The sequence below is a fragment of the Trematomus bernacchii genome, unplaced genomic scaffold (assembly GCF_902827165.1).
Source record: "Trematomus bernacchii unplaced genomic scaffold, fTreBer1.1, whole genome shotgun sequence".
NCBI classification, from domain to species: domain Eukaryota; kingdom Metazoa; phylum Chordata; class Actinopteri; order Perciformes; family Nototheniidae; genus Trematomus; species Trematomus bernacchii.
This window is the reverse complement of record NW_022987567.1, coordinates 8,411,274-8,438,207: the sequence shown is the minus strand read 5'-3', so window position 1 is coordinate 8,438,207 and position 26,934 is coordinate 8,411,274. Positions and strand designations below refer to the sequence as shown.

Genomic DNA, 26,934 nt, shown 5'->3' with positions numbered 1-26,934 from the left:
AAGAGACATGGAGAAGTGGATTTTGCATAATAAGTGACCTTTAAAGAGTGCAGATTTAACAGACAATACAACTATTTTTTACATTTCCTGGATTTGGTTTTCTTATTACAGGACATTGCACTACTACCCCTCTTTTGTTACATATAACAAAACAAACAGAATCCCCCCCACCCTCACAAGAACTGGAACATTGGTCACAGCATTGTATCGCTCACACATCCTGATACATTTCACATGATAAAGAGCAAAAAACCCAAAACAAAATTAATTAAAATCGCATCTGCGTTTGTCTTTGCACCTGTTCCTGTTTTCTGCAAATCCCCGTCATCATTTCTAAGTTTAATTAATGCACGCTTTTCTTTTCCTGGTAATTACATGCATATATGGATATGCAAATCCCCCAGTCTGAATTGTGTCTTCTCACTGGTTTGATGTAACAGAAATAGCCCGTCTCCTGCTCATGCATATGCATCTAACCTCATGTTGTGATGTTCTCTCTCTCTCTATCTCTCTCTCTCAGCCATGGGACTCAGAGTGCAGGGACGATCGCTGCAGCTGCTCACAACTCACACTGCACCGTCGGAGTTTCTTTCAACGCTCGCATCGGTGGTGAGAGCAAGTGACGACATGAAACAGGGAGAGAACAAGGACGTCTGGAGGTCAGAGTGTTGAGTATGAAGGATTCTAACTTTATTTCTGCTCGTAGGTATCCGCATGCTGGATGGAGATGTGACCGACATGGTGGAGGCCCAATCCCTGAGCTTCAGACCTCAGTACATTGATATTTATTCAGCCAGCTGGGGGCCAGAAGACGACGGGGCCACTTTGGAGGGACCGGGGCCTCTGACTCGTCTCGCTTTAGAGAATGGCGTCAAAAATGTAAGAAACATTTTGGCTGCAGTCAAATAGCCCAAAAAAACAGGTCCTATCTTTTTTCCTTACTAATCTTCCTGGAAAACATTGGTGACACTATGATCCAGAAGTAAACAAAGGAGTCCACTGGAGACGTTTCAGGCATGGAGGGGGAGAGAACACATGAATGTTAGCCTTTGCAGACCATTTACATGCACTAAAACCTATAAACACACTACAGGAAGTGGAACACCCCAAAGTCCATAATAGGGCCTTTTTAAGAAACACCACCCAACTCAGGAAACACTGTCAAATGTTGATTATATTTGATAGTTTAACAGTTATTAGCGTTTTGGAGAAAGTTTAAGACAAGAAACCAGTTTGGCAAGCTATGGCCATATTAGATGTAAAATGTTTAATAAGCAGCGTAACTCACATGATCTGCATTTGTCGGTTTTCTTGAATGAAATATTGGAGCGTCACTTTAAATGTTGCATTCGATGCATCCTAAAGGAGATAACAAAGGAAGTATTGAAGCTCCTTTCCTATCATCTAGAGCAGGGGTGTCAAACTCAAGGCCCGGGGGCCAACTTCGGCCCACGACTTCATTTTCTGCGGCCCCACAAGAGCTTGCAAAGAATATAATATGTTTATTATACGGTTACATGCCGATTTACAGAAGCACGTTGCCCATAAACTACATGTCCCACAATGCATCTCAAATTAGACTTTTTTTCTTAGAATTTGACTTTTTTTCAAAATGTTACTTTTTTTTCAAAATGTCACTTCTTTTTTTTGAGTTTGACTTTTTTCCAGAATTTGGCTTTTCTTTTTAAATCATTTTGTGACATGCTCACTGAAAAGACTTGCAATTATTTGCCCCAGACTTCTGCTTTCAGACGTAGTTCATTATGAAGTTATATATTTTATATATATTAAATATGTATGTATTTTTATATAGTCTTAAAGTTACAACCGGCCCTTTGAGTGCAACCATAATGCTAATGTGGCCCGCGATGAAATTGAGTTTGACACCCCTGATCTAGAGAATTCAAACAGCTCTCATCATGGCACTTACAGACCTCCGGGTTATTTCACTGCGTAAGGAACCTTCCTGAAAGAAAGAGGACCATTCACACTGATCTTGGTGTGTGAGAAAATATTGATGACCTCATATCTTGTCCTGATGATCAGAAAGTGTAAATATGATGAATAAAGGCCCTCTGTGTTCTCAGGGTCGGCGGGGGAGGGGCTCAGTGTTCGTCTGGTCCTCCGGTAGCGGGGGTCTGAGAGGAGACCACTGCTCCTGTGACGGATACAGCAGCAGCATCTACACCGTCTCCATCAGCAGCTCCAGGTCAGAACATCTGGAACATCTGGAGAGGTGCTCCTCCACCCTCGCTGCTGCCCACCCCGGGGGGGAGGGGATGGTGAGTAGAGGCTATGGGGGGGGGAATACTCGCTCTGCTACAGAGGTGGGAAGTAGTGGAGTACAAATACTTTGTTACTGTACTTAAGTACATTTTTCTGGTATCAGTACTTTACTCCACTACTTATTTTTCTGACCACTTTTTACTTTGACTTCTTCCATTTTGAACACAAATACCTGTACTTTCTACTTCTTCCATTTTGAACACAAATACCTGTACTTTCTACTTCTTACATTTTGAACACAAATACCTGTACTTTCTACTTCTTACATTTTGAACACAAATACCTGTACTTTCTACTTCTTACATGTTGAACACAAATACCTGTACTTTCTACTTCTTACATGTTGAACACAAATACCTGTACTTTCTACTTCTTACATGTTGAACACAAATACCTGTACTTTCTACTTCTTACATGTTGAACACAAATACTTGTAATTTCTACTTCTTACATGTTGAACACAAATACCTGTACTTTCTACTTCTTACATTTTGAACACAAATACCTGTACTTTCTACTTCTTACATGTTGAACACAAATACCTGTACTTTCTACTTCTTACATGTTGAACACAAATACCTGTACTTTCTACTTCTTACATGTTGAACACAAATACTTGTAATTTCTACTTCTTACATGTTGAACACAAATACCTGTACTTTCTACTTCTTACATGTTGAACACAAATACCTGTACTTTCTACTTCTTACATGTTGAACACAAATACCTGTACTTTCTACTTCTTACATGTTGAACACAAATACCTGTACTTTCTACTTCTTACATGTTGAACCCAAATACCTGTACTTTCTACTTGTTACATGTTGAACCCAAATACCTGTACTTTCTACTTCTTACATGTTGAACACAAATACCTGTACTTTCTACTTCTTACATGTTGAACTCAAATACCTGTACTTTCTACTTCTTACATGTTGAACACAAATACCTGAACTTTCTACTTCTTACATGTTGAACACAAATACCTGTACTTTCTACTTCTTACATGTTGAACCCAAATACCTGTACTTTCTACTTGTTACATGTTGAACCCAAATACCTGTACTTTCTACTTCTTACATGTTGAACACAAATACCTGAACTTTCTACTTCTCACATTTTCCAAACAGGCTGGTTCCTTTAGTTTGAATGTGTGTTTGGTGGCGTGATCATTATTATTTAGAGTCATTGCGTGCCTATTGATTTGAACACGATCCGTGTATCCATCATTTCCTGGTCTTCTCTAAAGAAGAGGGACCAATGAAAACGTCAGCATATATAAAAACTCAAACCTCACTTTGGGCTTGTGCTGGGAAGGTGGGGAAATACTCGCTCTGCTATGATTAGAATGTTTGGGGAATATCGTGGGTTTTCCAGACATGAGAAATGATGGATCTTTTTTATTTAACATTTTTAACAAGTTCCATTCAGGACATCTTGTAAAAACATTCAGTTGGCACGTAGACATGTATTTATATGTATTTATTTTATATTATCATTTTCAAGAAACTTCCCTGAAAGAGTTTTTTATGACTGTGTTCAACAGCTGAGAAGAATTCAGTGAATTGTTTGTCCATCAGTGAGAGTCTTGTAGACAAGCATACAATTAAAACAAATGGAGAAGAATAATTTAGTTTCCAATAACAATAACGAGTAATTGGGTTTACAGTAAATGGCATTTCTTTCTCAAGAATATTCATTTTTTATTTAACATTTGTAACTACTTTTATTCATGACATTAGTTAAAACATTCAGAAAGTTTAGAAATGACGGACATGGTCAATTAAATATTATAATGCACCTGTTTCTCCAAATAATGAGTGTTTTATGATATTCATTTTGATTACATAGCATATAGCGGATACAAGCGGCCGAGATGGGTTTCCTCCGCAGGGTGTCTGGCGTCTCCCTTAGGGATAAGGTGAGAAGTTCAGTCATCCGGGAGGTGTTCCAGGCACGTCCAGCTGGGAGGAGACCGAGGGGTAGACCTAGGACCAGGTGGAGGGATTATATCTCTTCGCTGGCCTGGGAGCGCCTTGGGATCCCCCAGTCAGAGCTGGTTGATGTGGGGAAAGGAACGTTTGGGGCTCTCTGCTGGAACTGATACCTCCACGACCCGACCACGGAGAAGCGGGAGAAGATTGATGGATGATGGATGATGGATGATGGATGGATGGATGGATGGATGGATTATCATAGCATCACATACTCCCAGAGGCCGAGGAATCATTTCTGATATATTTAGAAAGACAACAAATCACTTCAAAATCATTTGTTATTAAAATATTTCTAAGTTTTGTTGAATTTTAAGGATTGTTTGTTGTCGGATTTAACAATCCAGCTGCTTAAAATCACAAAATACACATGTGTTTACCTGTATACACAATACACGTTTATTCGAGTATTATAGTCTGAGACACCTGTCAATCAAGCAAATACACATTACATTACATTACTTGTTAGACGCTTTAATCCAAAGCGACTTACATACTCAATACTGTGGACAATCCCCACAGGAGGTATTTGGGGTGAAGGGTCTCAGGGACACAACGACATGCTGACTGCAGTGGGGTTTGAACCTGTGACCCCCTGATCCCAACACCAAGGCTCTATCACTTTCTGTTTTGGTAGGATCATGACTTTTCAAATCAAAAGACACAATCCATTTAATTGAGCTATTGAGACCCTGCTTTACAGGAGGGGTTATAGGGTCTTTACTCTCATGCACAATCTGGCATTTTCCCTTTCACTTAAACAGACGCTGAGTAGTTTTGCACTTCAAGCCATGAGAGCAGTTCTGTGAAGCACCTCAGCAAGCAGTCGTGTAATTATAATAATTATACAGCAGGAGCCTTCGTAAACATCCTGAGAGCCACAGACTCACGAGGGCTGCAGAAAGAGAGCGAGCAGAAACTAAACGGCCGAACCACAAGCTGCTTTAAGCTAGAGGAGATATCCTGCTATGGAATATATAACTGCCTACTTCTACGTTTAATTCTTCTTCTTTTTGCATAATTAGTTGGCAGTAATCTTTAGTATTTCACATGGCAACCCACCAGAGAAAAGAATGGAATGTGTACTGTATCAATCTGCACCTGTTACACCCTGATACATGGGGAGAAATGATTAATTATAGAGATGGGGAGATAAGGATAATACTCAGGGTTCTTACGGTCATTAAAAACCTGGAAAAGTCATGGAAATTCAAAATGTTAATTCCAGGCCCTGGAAAAGTTATGGAAAACAATATTTTCCCAAAGTTTTGGAAAAGTCATGGAAATGTAACTAAAGTTGCATCAAATATAATTTATATTTGATCTAATCGCCGAAATAGTAATACTATAACGATAATAAATACTGTATCGTATAGTCATGAAACGTAAAATGGCATTTAACTGTCGAGGTGTTTTGCTGGTGAGAGATTTCAGTTGCTTTAGCGTGTAGAAGCTAGTAAGCCTATTTGATTTGTTTCAGATAGGCACAACATGTTTCATATGCAGACCTTATTTTCCTGTTCCAGGTTAAAATAAACCGTTTTCAGTGGTACCGCTGAGAAAGAGTCATTTTCTTGGTCATGGAAAATTAGGTAAAGGTCATGGAGAAGTCATTGAAAAATCATTGCTGAAAAAGTGTATGAACCCTGGGTGTTTCTCAATCGCGAGTACGCTTGCTTGGTAGCACATGTCTGCCGAGCATCTTGCTTCAGAAGCGAGGCAAGAATACTTCCTGGCATTCGGAAAACGAAGTGTGGAACACGCTAGCAAGTGTGCAGGTGTGCGTCATATGAGAGGCCCCGCCTCTTACATCTTCCGCCACAGATTTGGGGAAATTGGTCCGTGCGCAAAGCATTGTGGGGATTTTAAGACCGCGGAGTCTACTCATGTGCAGACTCGATATTTCTCCAAACGGAGTACGCCGGGCTCGGTAGATTTCCAAGTATGCTGGAGATTGGAACAGTCCTTCGGCGGCACTCGATGACGTAGTATGCTTGAAATAGTGGCTCTGAAGCAGCTTTACTCGCGATTGAGAAACACCCACTGAATACTGTACATCCTCAGATAAGTGGGTGAAGACAAAAGCAATCGATGTCAGGATCATGGATCTAGTAGATGAGTTAAATACTGAAAAAGTACATATAAATGACTCGTGTCCTGTGCAGACTTTAACTACATTACACACCTTTATAGTTCCAGTCAATCCTTGTATGTGTAATGTCATTTATGATCGTTTTAACCCTAATTACATGTTTAATAAACAACTGTTGGTTTTGTCTCAATGATTATTTTTTGTGATCACATTTTAATTGAGATTAATACACAACATGTACAACCAACAAAATAATTTAAAAAATAAATAAAATAACTAAAAGTACATAAGAAAAATTTGACAACAGCAATTTAAAAAAAAAACAATACAAAATGCAGAATACATATATAAGCTAAAAATGGTTTTGTCTGAACGATTGATCTCATGTGCCTCTGAGACTAAAGGAAGAAGGAAAGACGGGAAAACCCCAAGCAGCTGAATAGGGCCTCTTTAGGGTCCTTGAATAAAGAAGACAGGCGAAGGTGTGTGTAGCTGCAGGTGAATACAGTTGCATGTGAAAAAGCTAAAAGGCTCTGGTGTGTTTTACAGGTAACGCTCGGTCCTCAGAAGAGCTGCAGCCGGACGACAGCTGCCTCCTCGCTGTCCTCCTCTGTGGGAGCAGGGGTCATCGCTCTCACTCTGCAGGCCAAGTACACACACACACACACACACACACAGACATTCACACACACACTCTCACTCACTCACTCACTCTGCAAGCCAAGTACACACACACACACACACACACACACACACACACACACTCACTCACTCACTGCAGGCCAAGTACACTCACACTCACAGACACACAGACATACACACACACAAACTCACACACACACACAAACTCACACACACACACACACACACTCACTCACTCACTCACTGCAGGCCAAGTACACTCACACACACACACACTCACACACACACACACTGCAGGCCAAGCACACACACACACACACACTCACTCACTCACTCACTCACACACACACACACTCACACACACTCACACACACACACACACACACACACACACACACTCACACACACTGCGTTAATTGCTTCACCCAGTGATGGTCGTATGAAGTGTATCCCTCTCTGGTTGACCCCTCCTCAGCCCTCTTCTGACCTGGAGGGATGTTCAACACATTATTGTCCGAACATCAAAATCCCATCGTCTTCCTGATCCGGACTGGAGCGTGAACGGAGCCGGATTCAGAGGTACTCCCATCTCAATTCTGCTTAATCTGATCTGATTGCAAAACAAATTGTGACAAATTGGAATTAATAACGACATGATTTACGATACATACATTAAAATAATCATGGTGTGATTTTTTTATTGTTTTTAATTTATTTTGGCAAATACAGATCATTTATATATTTGTTATGTCTGTCCTGCTTTTTTTTTTTACCTTATTCAATTTTTTAATGCATTGTAAGGTGTCCTTGGCTGGCCTGAAAGGTGCCTCCAAAAAAGTATAATTATAACTATTATTAAAATGTCTCTTTTAATTCATATTATTATTATTTGTATTTATTTTTTAATTGTTTCTTTAATATTATTATCTTTTATATTATTATTTATTCGTTTTATTATTTTTATAAATATTATTATTATTTTCTGTAGTTATTTATTTAATTTAATTTTGTATATTATTATTATTATAAACTCACTTAAAGTATCTCAAATGTGCACTAAAGCACTTGAGTGTCTGCATCACTGCTAATGAGAGACTGAGTAATAAAACGCCTACAGAGTCTCAGGCTGCGTCATGTTCTCCATCAGAGAAGCTTTGATGCCCCAGTTAATGTGTGTGTGTGTGTGTGTGTGTGTGTGTGTGTGTGTGTGTGTGTGTGTGTGTGTGTGTGTGTGTGTGTGTGTGTGTGTGTGTGTGTGTGTGTGTGTGTGTGTGTGTGTGTGTGTGTGTCTCTCTCTCTGTGTGTGTGTGTGTGTGTGTGTGTGTGTGTGTGTGTGTGTGTGTGTGTGTGTGTGTGTGTGTGTGTGTGTGTGTGTGTGTGTGTGTGTGTGTGTGTGTGTGTGTGTGTGTGTGTGTGTTGTGTGTGTGTGTGTGTGTGTGTGTGTGTCAGTGAGCCACCTGTATGGTTTCGGCCTGCTGGATGCCGAGGCGATGATTCTGGAGGCTCAGCGTTGGAGACGGGTCCCGGCTCAGCGGAGCTGCGTTCAGGAGGACCCTCAGATCAGCAGGTATCGAACCGTCGCTCGGCGTGACGTCAGGACTCCCCCTTCATCCCGCCTCTTTCATCACACTTCATCTATTCCTGTCTCGCTTCATGGATTCCTCTCGCATCGATTCTCACACACACTTTTATTTGAACGCTTCTCTTCCTCGTTACTTCCCCTTCTTGTTTCTCTGCGCTCTGCCACCCACTCTGTGCAGCGGTGGAGAGTGAACTCAGATCTGTCAATACTTACTTGTAAGAATACTCTGTTACCAGTGGAAAGATTGCATTTCAAATCTTAAAGAGGCCCTATTATCCCTTGTGGGATTTATCCAGTTACCTTTCTCTGTTTTGAGCGCGCCATTTGAAATGACTCCGACTGTTTCTCTCCTCTTGTCTCGTCTCTGTGTGAGTTTGAATATATCGTGCTGACTCACTGACTGCACCCATTTGATTGGCTGAGTAGCGTCACCTCCTTAAAACATTAAACAATAACTTTTAAAAACCTTTTAATCATGTTTTAAACATTTTTTAAAAACATTTTCAACATCGTGGATAAATCCGTATCTGCTCCCGGCAACACACTGAACGTCAGCTTTGCCTCCTTATCACACTCAGCCCTACTTTAGTGGGAACAATGAGTCTGCGTCGTTGATGCGCACAGGTGGATGATGCGGGGATGCAATGTAGACAGGAATAAACGCAGATCCTCCTCTGGCTGCAGCCTTGACCCGTACTGGCTTTTGATCAAAGTAAGTATTATTACAATTAAAATAAAGGGCGGTGCCGGCTGTCAACGGCCCGCTGACGACCGGCCGTTCTGTGATTCTCCAGAACACACAGATGGCCAGTCCACCCCTGCCAGGACCGGTCCATGAAAATCCTAGCTTCAAATAATCGTGGTCATACTTCCTCCGTTTTCTGCCAGACGCTGGCCGTTTCTCAATGTCGAGTAAACCTGCTGCAGAGCCACTATTTCAAGTATACTACGCCATCGAGTGGCGCCGAATGCTGGGCATTTAACATGAAATTAAACAGTCCTTCTGCGCCACTCGATGAAGTAGTATACTTGAAATAGTGGCTCTGCAGCAGGTTTACTCGACATTGAGAAACGGCCGCTGTCTCCTCTCTCACTTTCAAATATTTATTTATATTTAGTAACTTCACTAAAAATCGATCCATGTTGCCGCTCGCATAAAGTTAGCTGAAGTTAACCAGCTAGATTTCACTGTTTCTCGGTTATTTTTTTCTCCCGCTGCGCCTCCCCTGAAGCCAAAATAAAACTCATCTGAATAATAAACATATTGCAGCTGGATGGTGATCTGCATGAAATATACAGATATATTTTACTTCCGGAACATGGTGACATCACTATGTAACACTCGGACATCTATTGGCTAGCGCTCCAACACATTGTACGTGTCTCTAAGCGGTTGACCAATCACAACAGAGCTGGCCAGCTAACCATTCAGAGCATTATTGTTTCGTTTTTTAGTAGTAGATTGGTCTATTTCCATTTTAGATTGCATGTCGCATGATTTAAATTACCTTCCTACTGTTTAGATATGTATTAATACTGTTTATTGTTTGATTTATTTTATTATATTTATAACTGTTGGGTAATGCTTTGTTAAAATGCTTCTGTGTCAAAACTATTTCCTGATTTGGGATCAGTTAAGTACATCTAATCTATTCTAAATACTCAGGTAAAGTACAATGACTAAAGGCATTGTACAATCAAAATTAAAAGACTAGAAATAAACAAGAAAGTAGAAAATATACATGTTGAATTTACAAATTAACAATAACAAAATATAAAGCAAGTTATTATATATACTTAAGTATGTGAGTGATGGGATATTAAATATTGAACTGAATAGTCAAATGTACAGTGTGATTTTAAGTCCAAGAGAAGCTATGGAACAGAGAGTTCTCTGCCAGCCAATGTGCTTAACTACATCTCACTTCTCACTGTGTGTCTTTTCCCCGTGTTCCTGACACCACAGAGCTATGTTCCCGGGCTCGGTGCTGACGTCGGTGTTTCAGAGCAGCGGCTGCTCTTCTCGAGTTGTTTTCGTGGAGCATGTGGTCGTCCGGCTCTCCATCGATCATCGGCGCCGCGGAGACCTCTCCATCACGCTCACATCTCCATCAGGCACCGAGTCCAAGCTGCTCAATAACAGGTAGTGTTACGAGCGGTCAGAAAAAGATCAAAGCGCATCCACATTAAAGGTCACCTATTGTGCAACATCCACTTCTTCACGTCTCTTCTTCATCAACATGTGTCCCCTCTTCTTCATGTCTCTTCTACATCAACATGTGTCCCCTCTTCTTCATGTCTCTTCTACATCAACATGTGTCCCCTCTTCTTCATGTCTCTTCTACATCAACATGTGTCCCCTCTTCTTCATGTCTCTTCTTCATCAACATGTGTCCCCTCTTCTTCATGTCTCTTCTACATCAACATGTGTCCCCTCTTCTTCATGTCTCCTCTACATCAACATGTGTCCCCTCTTCTTCATGTCTCTTCTACATCAACATGTGTCCCCTCTTCTCATGTCTCTTCTACATCAACATGTGTCCCCTCTTCTTCATGTCTCTTCTACATCAACATGTGTCCCCTCTTCTTCATGTCTCTTCTTCATCAACATGTGTCCCCTCTTCTTCATGTCTCTTCTACATCAACATGTGTCCCCTCTTCTTCATGTCTCCTCTACATCAACATGTGTCCCCTCTTCTTCATGTCTCCTCTACATCAACATGTGTCCCCTCTTCTTCATGTCTCCTCGACATCAACATGTGTCCCCTCTTCTTCATGTCTCTTCTACATCAACATGTGTCCCCTCTTCTTCATGTCTCTTCTACATCAACATGTGTCCCCTCTTCTTCATGTCTCTTCTACATCAACATGTGTCCCCTCTTCTTCATGTCTCTTCTACATCAACATGTGTCCCCTCTTCTTCATGTCTCTTCTACATCAACATGTGTCCTCTCTTCTTCAGGTCTCTTCTACATCAACATGTGTCCCCTCTTCTTCATGTCTCTTCTTCATCAACATGTGTCCCCTCTTCTTCATGTCTCTTCTACATCAACATGTGTCCCCTCTTCTTCATGTCTCTTCTACATCAACATGTGTCCCCTCTTCTTCATGTCTCTTCTACATCAACATGTGTCCCCTCTTCTTCATGTCTCTTCTACATCAACATGTGTCCCCTCTTCTTCATGTCTCTTCTTCATCAACATGTGTCCCCTCTTCTTCATGTCTCTTCTTCATCAACATGTGTCCCCTCTTCTTCATGTCTCTTCTACATCAACATGTGTCCCCTCTTCTTCATGTCTCTTCTTCATCAACATGTGTCCCCTCTGTGGAAAGACACTCTTAAAGTTTCAGGAACAAAGATTCTCTCTCTTTTTGTCCTGATCCATTTATATAAAAACCTGTCTGAAAATGAGCTGATCAGATTTTGTCCACTTTGTGATGTCATAACGATGTTTGGGCTTGTGTAACCATTAGCCAATCAGCAACCAAGGTAGTCGGCATCAATCAAAACAATAATAAAACATCACATACAAAACATTCATAATATTTCATTATAAATGGCTCCAACAGGTAGCTCAGACAAATGCTAAATCATTTGAGGAATATCCAACCACACATCCTCACCGTAAAGCTCCTCATGGTTTCTGTTAAACAGTAATGTATAAGCATCAATTAACACTTTAGTTTTAAGCACAATTCTCCACAGTGTTTAATTTGTCAGTTTGGCACATTGTCTCATTACAGAAAAACATTTTGATGTTGGCAAACACTCCCCGAGTTGTGCTCATATGGTTCAGTAAACTGGTAGCAGAGCGGGAATCTGGCATTTTTTAATTGTTGGCAAATTTCAACTCCATGCAGTTTGCAGCTTGCCAACTGTAATGCCAACAACACAGAGAAAAGCAACGAGACAAACTTGAGTCTTAATGACTTTGTTCAAATCGTGGTGGTTGTGGTGTTCACAGTAATTCAGTTGGTGTTAAAGCCAAAGTCAAAAATGTAAGCATTTAAGAGCGTTAACAACAATAATTATATGTAGGCAGGAATGATGCAATGCTAGGTTATGCTACATGTTCTGTATGTTCTGTATAATGCTATCTATTGTACAGACCTATATGCAAATATTTGGTAGTAGAATTAGTATTAGCATCCCCCGTTTGCATTACAGCAAAACAACCGGCTGTGACAAAGTTCTGTTTCTGTCGTAGTAGTTGTAATCGAATAAGCAGTACTTTCTGTATTTTAATAAGCAGTAGAAATACAGTAGTAATAGTACTATTAGAATCAGCAGCAGTAGTGGTAGTAGTAGTAGTAGTATTATCATCAGCAGTACTGCGTATTCGAATAAGCAGTACTTTTAGTATTTTAATAAGCAGTAGAAATGCAGTAGTAATAGTACTATTAGAATCAGCAGTAGTAGTAGTAGTATTATCATCAGCAGTCGTAGTAGTTGTATTGGAATAAGCAGTACTTTTTGTATTTGAATAAATAGTACTTTTAGTATTTGAATAAGTAGTACTTTTAGTATTTTAATAAGCAGTAGTAATAGTATTATCAGCAGCAGTAGTTGTATTCAAATAAGCAGTACTTTTAGTATTTGAATAAGCAGCAGTAGAAATACAGTAATAGTATTATCACCAGCACTAATAGTAGTTGTAGTCGAGTAAGCAGTACTTTTAGTATTTGAATCGGTAGAAGTACATAGTAACAGTACTATCATCAGCAGTCGTAGTAGTTGTATTCGAATAAGCAGTACTTTTTGCATTTGAATAAGCAGCAGAAGAAATACAGAAGTAATAGTATTATCACCAGCACTAATAGTAGTTTTAGTCGAGTAAGCAGTACTTTAAGTATTTGAATAAGCAGTAGAAATGCAGTAGTAATAGTACTATTAGAATCAGCAGTAGTAGTAGTAGTAGTATTATCATCAGCACTAATAGTAGTTGTAGTCGAGTAAGCAGTACTTTAAGTATTTGAATAATCAGTAGAAATACAGTAGTTTGGTAATAGTACTATCAGCAGCAGCAGTAGTAGTAGTAGTGTTAGTAGTAGTATTTTTCCTGATTATGTAACGTTTGTGTTCAGGCCCTTTGACGACTCCACCGAGGGGTTTCCGGCGTGGGAACTGATGACGACTCACAGCTGGGGGGAGCCGGCAGCGGGGGGGTGGACTCTGAAGATCAGAGACTCTTCCTCTGAGAGGAGGGAGAAACCAGGTCTGTAGCATCACACAATAATGATAATTACACACATTAAAGGTCCCCTATTATACTGTTTCTCAGATATATACAGAGCCTGTCTCTGATTGGCTGAAACACCAAACAGATCATTGCAGCATCCCATAATCCCCTCTGTTTCAGCCCTGTTTCCAAAGTGCTGATTCTCTGTCTGTTACTTTAGATGAAAATAAGGAGCCCCTCCCCACGCCCCTCTGAGAGAGATTTGGTTACAAAGAACTCAATGGTGCTCTAGGAGGAGATTCAGGTGATAAGGTGGGGGGGGGGGGGGTTACCTTGGTTGGTGATTGGCTAATGGTTACACAAGCCAAAACATCGTTATGACATCATCAAGTGGCCAAAATCTGATCAGCTCATTTTCAGACAGGTTTTTATAAAAATGGATCAGGAGAAAAAGAGAGAGAATCTTTGTTCCTGAAACTTTCAGAGTCTCTTTACACAGAGGGGACACATGTTGATGAAGAAGAGACATGAAGAAGAGGGGACACATGTTGATGTAGAAGAGACATGAAGAAGAGGGGACACATGTTGATGTAGAAGAGACATGAAGAAGAGGGGACACATGTTGATGTAGAAGAGACATGAAGAAGAGGGGACACATGTTGATGTAGAAGAGACATGAAGAAGAGGGGACACATGTTGATGTAGAAGAGACATGAAGAAGAGGGGACACATGTTGATGTAGAAGAGACATGAAGAAGAGGGGACACATGTTGATGTAGAGGAGACATGAAGAAGAGGGGACACATGTTGATGTAGAAGAGGACATGAAGAAGAGGGGACACATGTTGATGAAGAAGAGACATGAAGAAGAGGGGACACATGTTGATGTAGAAGAGACATGAAGAAGAGGGGACACATGTTGATGAAGAAGAGACATGAAGAAGAGGGGACACATGTTGATGTAGAAGAGACATGAAGAAGAGGGGACACATGTTGATGTAGAAGAGACATGAAGAAGTATATTTTGCATAATAGGTGACCTTTAAAGCGCAGCAGCTAAAATACAGTGAGTATTTCTACTCCTTTAAGGTCTTTACGGTTCCTGCTACTATTTACATGCCCCCCATCTTCCTCTCATCTTCCTCTCATCTTCCTCTCATCTTCCTCTCATCTTCCTCTCATCTTCCTCTCATCTTCCTCTCATCTTCCTCTCATCTCTTTAGGTTTCACAGGGAGGCTAAAGGAGATCTCCCTGGTGATTTTTGGCACCTCGGGGCCACCGTACCCCAGGCATCGAGTGAGATCTGCTGAGACGCCGATGGATAGTGACCTCACTGAGGAGTACAGCAGTGAGTCATGTGACCGCACTGTAATGCAGAGTTATAATAATAATAATAATAATAATATTTGTAAAGCTCTTTCCATACACCAGTGAGACTGTTAAACAATTGAACTGCTGAAACAACTTCAAAACATTCATCTGCTACTCAGTAATATGTATCTAATATATATCATTCCAATAACTTGTATATAGACTCGTACTGCACTATTCCACATCATCACTTTATTTTATAACTATTTTTCTTTTTGTATGGCTCTTGCTATCTGTATTGTTATTATGTTGCATTGTTGGAGAAGCCTGTGACATAAGAGATTTTCAACGACATAATTACTCTGTAGCTATGTTAGTTTGACAATAAAGAACCTTGAACCTTGAACCTTGAACCAGGTGCAGCTCAAAGTGCTTTAACCAACATGGCACACGTCACGGTTAAAACTAAAAACAAGAACTTCACTTCAGGTCAAACACATGCAGCACAGCAACAATATATTAAGAGATTAAGATGAACCTTTTTTGATATAGGGGGAATCCAGGATTACAGTGGGACACACGGAGGTAAAGGGTATGATAAGAATAAGAAAATGCAATAAAATACAAAATTATAAAAGTAAAGGCAAAATAAATAAATACAATAATACAAATACTGATAATAAATAAATAAATAATGAGAATAAAAAAGGGACGTCGCTAATGAAGCTGTAAAATATATATAAATGAAAACCTATAGAATAAATAAACAAATACAACTGTCTACAAATAAATTATAACGATTGAAAGACCAATTAAAAGAGGGGTGTTGCTAATCTAAAAAGATGTGTACGTTTAAAAAAAATGTCCACTGAGTTTCCTCTCTGATATTCACTGGTGGAGTTTTTTGCTCCGTCAGCAGTGTGTGTTGTTTCCTCCGTGGTGACGTTATGTTTGTTTTCCCTTCCAGGACCTTGCGACCCAGAATGCAACGCTGATGGTTGTGAGGGGCCCGGCCCGCAGCAGTGTGTCACATGTTCACACTTCTTCCTCAAGTTCAAGAACAGCACAAGGTCAGCCGGATTCAGAGAGGGAGAGCAGAGCGAACACCCAGAATGCAATGTGCAAAGAAAATGCAGTGGAATCACATTATAAAATGGCATTTAAAAACATGAAAAAGCCAAAAATAATTAAATAAAACAAGCTCATAGAAAAATACACGTGTAAAATATATTATTGCAATTATGATTCATGATGTTGGAGGAATTGTTAATTTGTCAAATCTCAAAATCATTGAAATAATATTTTACTGGGTCTTTGATTTGATTTGATTAGATTTATTTTGAATGTGTAAAACAATAATACAAATAGTTAACATGAGAATTATTATACAATACAAAATGTTACTGATTCTAAATTATATATAAACAAATAATCGACTTAAAGGTCCCATGTCATGGCCATTTCTACTGATCATATTTCCATTGTTGAGGTCTACTAAAATATATTTATATTGTGCAATTTTCCAAACTCACATTGGTTTCTCATACAGCATCTCTGTATAGTATGTGTATTCACTCTCTGTCCTAAACGGCTTGTTGGAGCTCCTGCCACCCCCCCTCCCTGTGAACCAAGTGTGCTCTGATTGGTCGGGGCGTTGCGAGGCTCGTTGCTGCTCGCCAGCGAGGAGCGGACAGGTTTCCGGGTCGGCGATACAGCGGGACAGCGCGAAACTCATCCTGAGCACACACACACACTCACAGCCGAAGTAAAAACAATAAGTGTGGCTTGATATTGAGTAAGAAAAAGGTTTATAAACGCTGTGAGAATGGGTCTGCGGAGAGCATTTCTCCACCATCCCAACTCGTCTATTACCAGCGCTCAGGGAGCTCTATGCAAGTCAATTGGGACTCCCTGTTAGTTAGCCAAGGGATCCAGGTGTGTGAGGTGCTCCACGGATTGGTCCATTTGGGCCAATCCGGTCATTTGTTGTTGATCTGGGTGTTCACAGAACCCAGGAAGTAAACAATGGAAAAAGAGAAGTCTCCAACGAGGCATTCTGGGGCAGCATAGACAGGTCTTCTCTGTGTTAGAGTTTTACTCGCTACAGGGTGTACTTTGAGGGTTTGTGACTCTGCAGACCGTTTACATGCAGAACAACCTTCATAACACACAAGGGGACGGGTAAGAACCAGAAAAGCATGACATGGGCCCTTGAATTACACATCCTTAAAGGGGTGGGAAGAAGTTTACACTTATCAAACAAATATATTCCATTAAGTCTGTAGACTATGATTTGTAGGCCTGAATGTTTCTGCAGCTCCACAATTCTTTATTATGATATTTGATCACATATCTAGCCTTTAACAAACATTGGGCTTTAACTATTGCACTAGTTCATACTGTATTGCGATTTGGATGAAATGGACTTATTGTGCAGCCTTAGTATAGTATGTGATCGAAGTGTTCAGAGCGGCAACGATTAGTCAACTTTTCAACTAGTCCTCCTCCTTTTTTGAATTAGCTATGGTCATTTTAATACAAAACATCATGAAATGCTGTTTTCAGCCTAAACAATATAGAGATTTCCTGCTTTTCTTAGATAGATAGACAGAGAAACCATGAACACATCAATCTATAGTTTAAAAAAAAACATTTATTGCAGCAAAATGAAAAGTATCTGTTATAAAGTCCATCTTTTTGTATATTTTGCAAGATTTTGAACTGGTTGAAGTTGATTTAGCAAAAATGTTGAAGTAGAATTTGCAAAAGTTTTATCAGCAGTACAATTAGCAGTGATAGTTATCGTATCAGCAGCAGTGGTTGTAGTAGATTAGCAGCACTTTTAGTAGTACAATTACCAGTAGTATCTGCAACATTAGTAGTACTATTAATATCACAAGTTGTAGTAGATTAGGTAGTAAAATTAGCAATATTAATACAATTATCAGCATCAATAGAAGTATTATTATCCGTAGTTGTAGTAGAATTTGCAGCACTTTTGGTAGTACCATTACCAGTAGTATCTGCAACATTAGCAGTACTATTAATATCACAAGTTGTAGTAGATTAGCAGCACTTTTAGTAGTAAAATAAGCAGTAAATATACAATCATCAGCTTTAATACAAGATTTTGAACTCAAGAAATGGCCATGATTTCACATTATGATGGTTAAAAAAGGAACCTCACTCCCACTCATGTAAAGAGTCTCACCTCTCTCTGTGTGTGTGTGTGTGTGTGTCCGACAGGATGTGTGTGTCCGAGTGTCCGCGGGGGTTCTGGGGCGACCGGCGGCGCTGTAAGAGATGCTTCTCGTCCTGCGAGAGCTGCACAGGAAGTCGCAGTGATCAGTGCACTTCCTGTTTACCCAAACATCACCTGACGGAGGAAACCAACACCTGCAGCGCCTCCTGTGGAGAGAAATACTACCTGGACCACGGTAGGATATCTGACCTCAAACATGTGGTGTTATTTATATATATATAGCACATTTAAAACAACCTCAGTTGACCAAAGTGCTGCACAACAAGAGACTTACAACATTCAGGAGATAAAATAACACAATAATTAAAAACATGATTACAACATAAAAACACATACAAATGTAAAAATGTTATGATCAACTAGTATTAAAAGCCAGTGCAAAGAGGTGAGTTTCTATCACATGTTTGGTAGTTAAACTTAAAGGGTAACTTTGGTATCTTAAAGGTCACCTATCATGCTACTTTTAGGCAATAGCATAGGTCTCAGATATATACAAATATATAAAAAACATGTCTATGAAGTGTTTTGCTCAAAATACCAAACAGATCACCCATTCTAGCCATGCCTCATATCCCTCTATTTCACTTCCTGTTTCAAAAGTGCTGATTTGGGGTATAAAGCTTTAAAAAAAAAGGAGGGGTCTGAGCTCATGCGGGACCCGGCAGCTACCGTCTAAACTAAATACTGCCGTGATGAAACGCCATATCATGGATTATCAAGGATTGTTTCTGAAACAGTATGGAGCTCAAAGGCTTTCTCTCTTGCCGGTTATACCACAAGGTGAGTTCCTTTTTATTTCCTGCTTCTTCACACACATGCTCTCCAGTACAGGTTAGCTCTGAGTGTTAGCGATGCTAATGTAAACACCGACCATATTACGTCCAAAACAGTCTGGCATTGTTTCTGATAGCAACGTCTCTGATAGGGCTGTGGGTCCACATTTCAGATATTACGTCATATCGGACACAAATCTGGATCAGCTCCGTTGTTCCCCCGTTTTTAGAGATTTGGGTACGGAGGAAAAGAGAGAGGGGTTTATTTTCTGACGCTGCGTGAGTTCCCCGACACACCGGGGACACATATTGATGTATAGAAGACATCAAAAAGTGCATTTTGCATGATAGGTCCCCTTTAAAGTATTGCATGATTTTGTGTCTTAGTAACTAATAAGGAATTTCCCGCATGAATCCGGTCTGTTTTTGTGTGTCTAAAAAAGTCGTGCAAAGTTTCTGAATTTCCAATTTTGCATGAAATATGACTGAAACGCTTAAACAATTATCACATTATTTGCCTACTTGTCTACTGACTCATCAAAGGTAAACTTCTCTGTGTTTTGACCTGGACCCTGTGTTCCCATGATATTGTGTCTAAGTGAGTAATGGGACAAGAGTTTGAAATTGTTCAAGTTTTAAAGAAAAGTGCAGCCAAGAAACTTGATTTGAAATCTCAGAAGAGGAGACTTCTTTCCGTAAGACAAAGGTGGAAACAGGAGAGAGATTCAGAACGTGTGTGTTGTGTTGTGTTGTTCAGAAAGCAAAGCGTATTCATCCCATTCCAACAATGTGGATGTGGTGTTTCTGTAGATATCAGAACAATAACTATTGGATAGAGACAATAACAAATAAACTAGATCATATGATGGGCAAATAAAAAAGCTTATTCCTCTGTAGGGTCCTCTCTCTAATGCTGCTATTACTTATGATCACAACAAGACATTTTAATGGACGTTTATGATGGTACGGGATTGCAAGGTAGGATAACAAAGCAACCCTTTTAGCGCCTGCAGACTTCATTCATGCTCTAAACTTGACAAATGTAAAAGTGTTGACCCCATTAGTCACTAAGACACAATATCATTGGACAATGTGTTGAAAAATACAGAAGTTACACTTGAACAATACAGAAAGAGCCTCCTCCACCTGTGAGGGTCTATGGTTGGTGTGTAACCAGCTGCATCTGAGCCGGATAATGAATAGTCATGTGATGTGAGTGCAGTCATGAAGATTTGTACCAAACAAATGTGTTTTTTGAAGTCTATAGAATATCATTTGTTGGCCTGTATATCTCTGCACCTCCTAAATACAAACCTTTAAACAAATAATGTGTTTCCTGCTATTTGAATATTGCACTGGTCCATTTTGCGATTTCAATAAGGTTTCAAAAAGAAAAATGTCAATAAAATGCAGTTTTCAGGCTCTCATATAAATATATGAAGGCCTCCTTATTACATATTAAAGGGAATATTTTGGGCAATGCAACCCTTTTAGCGACTGCAGATTTCCTTAATTCTCTAAACATGACAAATTAAAAAAGTGTTGACCCCATTAGTCACTAAGACACAATATCATTGGAAAATGTGTTGAAAAATACAGAAGTTACACTTGAACAATACAGAAAGAGCCTCCTCCACCTGTGAGGGTCCATGGTTGGTGTGTAACCAGCTGCATCTGAGCCGGATAATGAATAGTCAGTTGATGTGAGTGCAGTTGAGGGGTGTGTGAGGGAGATTGATGAAATGGCTCTGATGTGCGTGTTGTTTAATTTCCCCACAGATGCAAACGTGTGCAGGGAGTGCAGTGAGAGCTGTCTGAAGTGCACGTCCTCCAGGGTCTGCACCGAGTGCAAACCAGACACCAGGTGAGCGGAGAGAAATGTTCCGTAAACACATACACACACACACACACACACACACTCACACTCACACTCACACTCACACTCACACTCACACTCACACTCACACTCACACTCATACTCATACTCATACTCATACTCACACTCTCTCACACACACACACACACACACACACACGTTCTGCAGCATCATAACAATTAGAAAAAGCAACAGTTTTTTTTGTCCATTCAAATTACTGTGCTTTCCTCCTCTTTACACACAAAGCTCAAAAAGAAAAATTCCCAAAAATTCCAAGAAATTCCAAAAAATTCTAAAATATTTCCAAGAATTCCCAAAAATTCAAAAGAATTCCCAAAAATTCAAAAGAAATCCCCAAAAATCCCAAAACTCGTCCATCTTAATTTCAAGGGTGCTAGCTTCCAGGTCGGCCTAGTATCAGTCGACATCAGTTCAGCCTCCTCTCTGTGTTTCCCAGTATTATCCAAAAGACCAGAAGTCCCATCACCTCATCGTGCCACGGGAAAACATCCCAAATCAATCGCCATTTTGTAAATGTAGGCATATGTTAAAATGTATAATTTTATATATTATGTATGGATACGTATAGATATATTTGAACATTGTAATTCTTTGTTATTAGTATTATTATATCATTTATTTAAACCAGCCGTTGTAAAATTGACGTCATCGCCGACCGCAGCTGCTGGTAATTAGAAGGAGAAAAGAATCACGGAGCAATATACATTTTTGACCTTTGAAAATATGTGTTTGTACTGATACCTTTTGTTTGAGTCAGCCAAACTTACCTGAGACGTATTTTTGTTGGAGTCAAGCTCATTGCTACATGTGGATACATACATTTTTGGATTAGACGGAACTACAGTAGAGTTAGACGTTTCCGGGATGCTGTGTTCACTGACTCAGTTCATCAAGTACTGCTGGGTGGTGGGCTGTGGGCTGGAGGCACTGAGTCATCTTCACGGTGTCTCATGATTAGTGTGTGTGTGTGTGTGTGTGTGTGTGTGTGTGTGTGTGTGTGTGTGTGTGTGTGTGTGTGTGTGTGTGTGTGTGTGTGTGTGTGTGTGTGTGTGTGTGTGTGTGTGTGTGTGTGTGTGTGTGTGTGTGTGTGTGTGTGTGTGTGTGTGTGTGTGACACATGCTCTGCAGTCTGCAGGGGAACCGCTGCCAGCAGAGCTGCTCTGTGGGATTTTTCCACGACGAGCAGGAGGGAACATGCAGAGCCTGTGATGAGGCCTGCGCTACCTGTGCAGGTGAGGTCAAAGGTCACCTCTTTAAAGGTGGCATCATTTGAAAAAGTTGACAAACTGGACTAAAGCTTCCCTCTTTTAATGGGTATTTTTAATAACAAATATTGCCTTGTATGCTCTGTGTGCAATGCATGAAAATATAATCAATGTTCAGCTGGAAATATATACATTTATATACTTAATTGTACCTATTAAATGTTTAATTTGTATGTATTTATTTGAATGTAAAATTCCCACAGGAATAAACAAAAATTGTGGGAATGTATAAAGACTATTTATTCTATCTTATCACTAGAAAACATTATATATTGTGATTCTATATTGTTATCAAGATATTAAATGACCCATATCGAGGTATAGTAAGACATCGTCCAGCCCTACATCAGAACACATCACATGTTTTCTTGCAGTTCTCTCCTGTGACTTGTTTCTATTTAAAAAAACCTTCTTTAATGCACCGTGCCCCATCAGGTGCAGGTGTAGCGCTGTGCTCCAGCTGTGCAGACGGTCACCTGATGGAGGAGTGGAGGTGTGTGTCCTCCTGCAGCGACGGATTCTACGCAGAGGTGGCTGCTGAGAACAGAGTGTGTAGGAGGTGAGCACTGGTGTGTGTTCAGGTGTGGGAGGAGTGTTTATCTGCTGATGACAGGTGTGTGTGTGTGTGTGTGTGTGTGTGTGTGTGTGTGTGTGTGTGTGTGTGTGTGTGTGCGTGTGCGTGTGCGTGTGTGTTAGCTGATAATACTTGTGTACTTAAGTAAAGGGACTTTTACTTGTAATAGAGTTATTTAAGCAGTGGCCCTATAATGGGTTCACCTCTCCTGTAGTGTGTTATACAGGTTTTAGTGCATGTAAATGGTCTGCAGGGGCTAAAATCCCAACGTTCCTGAACATAGTGACATCAGTATGTAACATGTGCGCTCCTATTGGCTAGCGCTCCAAACACATTGTACGTGATAGGCTTAGGGGTGGGACATATCTAAGTGGTTGACCAATCACAACAGAGCCGGCCAGCTAACCAATCAGAGCAGACTGGGCTCTGGTTTCAGACAGAGGGTGAGAAAAATAAAGAGCTTTTTGAACATTAAAGCATGGAGACATGTCACAGGAGAGGCACTAAATATAAAAATTAAACGGAGCAGATTATGTCCTCTGTAATTATTTGCTTTTCAGTGTGTGTGTGTGTGTGCATGTGTTCAGTGTCTCTCTCTCTCGTCCTCAGGTGTGACGCCAGCTGTCTCACCTGTTCAGGGCCGAGCGGGGGGGAATGCAGCAGCTGTTCCAGCGGTCACCGCCTGCAGCACGGAGCCTGTGTGCTGAACACCGCCTGCACCGACGGTCGGCCATCTTTGTTCCTCTGGCTCTCTGCTGCTAGATAAATATAGAGCAGAACATCACAAACACAGCTGCTGATGTTTGAGTTTACAATTATATATTCACAATCCCCCGTCTGGGTCATATTTTGGGGATAACAGGTTCTGTCGTGTTTATTTACAGACACGGAGACCTGCTGTTACAGGATTGGTAGAATAAACTTCAGGCAAATTGCTTTTTACTACATTTTAGTCCTAAAACGTACAAATCTCTACCAAGAGAGAAGAGAGAAGAACATAGAGAGGAGAATGGATGAATCTTGGTGATGCTTTGTTCAGTATTGGCACTGAATTATCATTATTTAGTGTGGTTTTTATCTCCATTTTATGCATTCTATGTTTTATAATTTGGGTTCTTATATCAAGTTTCAAGTTTTATTTTACGTCATATTTTAAAGGTCACCTATCATGCTATTTGTAGGCAATAGCATAGGTCTCAGATATATAAAAAACATGTCTATGAAGTGTTTTGCTCAAAATACAAAACAGATCACCCATTCTAGCCATGCCTCATATCCCTCTATTTCACTTCCTGTTTCTAAAATGCTGATTTTGGTATAAAGCTTTAAAAAAAAAAAGAATTGATACAAATAAAAAAGTAGGGGTCTGAGCTCATGTGGGACCCGGCAGCTACTGTCTAAACTAAATACTGCCGTGATGAAACGCCATATCATGGATTATCAAGGATTGTTTCTGAAACAGTATGGAGCTCAAAGGCTTTCTCTCTTGCCGGTTATACCACAAGGTGAGTTCCTTTTGATTTCCTGCTTCTTCACACACATGCTCTCCAGTACAGGTTAGCTCTGAGTGTTAGCGATGCTAATGTAAACACCGACCATATTACGTCCAAAACAGTCGGGCATTGTTTCTGATAGCAACGTTTCTGATAGGGCCGTGGGTCCACATTTCAGATATTACGTCATATTGGACGCAAATCTGGATCAGCTCCGTTGTTCCCCCGTTTTTAGAGATTTGGGTACGGAGGAAAAGAGAGAGGGTTTTATTTTCTGACGCTGCGTGAGTTCCCAGACACACCGGGGACACGTATTTATGTATAAAAGACATCAAAAGGTGCATTTTGCGTGATAGGTCCCCTTTAAGTTAATTATGGCATTATACCTTGGTGTTAATGGCGTTATTTTAAAGCAGTTTCTGCTGAATTAGTGATATGAGAGGTGCTGTAAAAACATGGTGTTATTATTATTTGTATTATTAATGTATTAACTATTATTTATTTTATTATCAATATTATTTTTTGATTATTATTATTTTATTACTTTTATTTGTACTATTATTATTTTAACTATTAGTTATTACAATTATTATTGTTATTATAATTAGTAAACATTTTGTATTATTTATTTTATTATACTCAAAATTATATAATTATTTTTTGCAATTATTATAATTTATATTTGTATTATTACAAACTACTTTTGTTATTGATATTATTATTATTACGATATATTTCAGCCAAAAGCCCATTGTGTTTATTAGCATGTATATATTTATGGTACAGTATATATCTTGTACAGTGTGTATCTTTACAGTATGTATCTTTACGGTATGCGCGCCTCAGATGGTTGTTAACGTGTGAGTCTCTTGCCTCTCTGTGTTCCAGGAGAGTTTCTGGACGCAGACGGGATGTGCGCTGCGTGTGATGCAACGTGTCTGAAATGCACGGGGCCGCGGACAGACGACTGCATCAGCTGCTCCGCTGCACGGTGCGTTCAGGGGGGGAATTAATAGAGCACGCCATTCCTCTGAGCAGGAAATACTGTACAGTTGCAGATATTCATAATTTACAGAAGCGTTGGTGCGCTTACAGTTAAAGTAAGGAGTTGTTAAAGGAATTCTGTGTGGGATTAAAGACTCTTTTCTCATTTTAAACAAAACGTCCAAGAAAATACTACAGAAAGGAAACTCAACTTATTATCAAAAATTATGTGTTGGGGAAACTTTTAGGATATTTATTTGAAATACATTTGTTCTGGAGATCAGATACACACACACACACACACACACACACACACACACACACACACACACACACACACACACACACTCTTCCCACTGTGTCAACACACTGATTTTTATCTGAGTGTCTCTCCATATGTCACATGCTGGGATGTAAATGAGTTCATCTCCAGAGACATGATTCATCTGTTTTCCGCTGATTTATTTTCTGTTGTTGCAGCTGAAATGTCTCTTCATGGTTTTTGTTGATGTGTGCTGCAGGGCTCTGGAAGAGGGCCACTGTGTGGTGCAGTGTGCAAAGGGAAAGTACCGGTCTGGGGGTCAGTGTCACCTGTGTGACCACACCTGCTCCACCTGTGTGGAGGCGGGGCCACAAAACTGCACCTCCTGTGACACTGGTGAGGACTGTTTGTGTGTGTGTGTGTGTGTGTGTGTTGGTGTGTGTGTGTGTGTGTGGTGTGTGTGTGTGTGTGTGTGTGTGTGTGTGTGTGTGTGTGTGTGTGTGTGTGTGTGTGTGTGTGTGTGTGTGTGTGTGTGTGTGTGTGTGTGTGTGTGTGTGTGTGATCCAATTGACCACTTGATCATGTTTATCTGCTGCTAACATGGGAAACAGGTCGTGTTAATTCAGTAATCACATTATATTAAGGATTATCAATATCGCCGAGCCAAGATGTCCACTATGAGGTCTGTTTTTCAATTTAACTATATTTTAAATAAGTAAGTTACTCAAAAACACGCAAAAAAACATATATATCACACAACAGGAGAGGGACAACCCCAAAACTAGAATAGGGCATATTTATTTTTAATAGATATAAATATTTCTTAATAAATCCAGGTATTTTACAAACTTGACACCAAAATCCAAATGCAACGTGTGTAAAAAACTCTTTAAATTACCTTTAAAGGTCCCCTATTGTACTGTTTCTCATCAATATATCACAGATCTCAGATATATACAGAGCCTGTCTCTGATTGGCTGAAACAGCAAACAGATCATTGCAGCATTACCCATAATCCCCTCTGTTTCAGCCCTGTTTCCAAAGTGCTGATTCTCTGTCTGTTACTTTAGATGAAAATAAGGAGCCCCTCCCCACGCCCCTCTGAGAGAGATTTGGTTACAAAGAACTCAATGGTGCTCTAGGAGGAGATTCAGGTGATAAGGGGGGGGGGGGGGGGGTTACCTTGGTTGCTGATTGGCTAATGGTTACACAAGACAAAACATCGTTATGACATCAAGTGGCCAAAATCTGATCAGCTCATTTTCAGACAGGTTTTTATAGAAATGGATCAGGACAAAAAGAGAGAGAATCTTTGTTCCTGAAACTTTCAGAGTCTC

The 26,934-nt window shown here is 40.0% G+C and overlaps 1 protein-coding gene across 1 annotated transcript in view; it reads left to right on the top strand.

Moving 5' to 3' along the window:
• pcsk5a (proprotein convertase subtilisin/kexin type 5a) overlaps positions 1–26,934 on the top strand; it is a 67,068-nt gene that overhangs the window by 8,541 nt on the left and 31,593 nt on the right. The window contains exons 6-22 of the mRNA XM_034125948.1: positions 521–609; positions 707–879; positions 2,088–2,282; positions 6,922–7,022; positions 7,490–7,593; positions 8,464–8,581; positions 10,563–10,739; positions 13,682–13,812; positions 15,009–15,125; positions 16,056–16,158; positions 18,335–18,525; positions 20,903–20,987; positions 22,148–22,251; positions 22,720–22,843; positions 23,468–23,583; positions 25,240–25,342; positions 25,857–25,993. Of these exons, the coding sequence (XP_033981839.1) occupies positions 521–609; positions 707–879; positions 2,088–2,282; positions 6,922–7,022; positions 7,490–7,593; positions 8,464–8,581; positions 10,563–10,739; positions 13,682–13,812; positions 15,009–15,125; positions 16,056–16,158; positions 18,335–18,525; positions 20,903–20,987; positions 22,148–22,251; positions 22,720–22,843; positions 23,468–23,583; positions 25,240–25,342; positions 25,857–25,993 (2,168 nt within the window). The remainder of the gene's footprint in view (positions 1–520; positions 610–706; positions 880–2,087; positions 2,283–6,921; positions 7,023–7,489; positions 7,594–8,463; positions 8,582–10,562; positions 10,740–13,681; positions 13,813–15,008; positions 15,126–16,055; positions 16,159–18,334; positions 18,526–20,902; positions 20,988–22,147; positions 22,252–22,719; positions 22,844–23,467; positions 23,584–25,239; positions 25,343–25,856; positions 25,994–26,934) is intronic.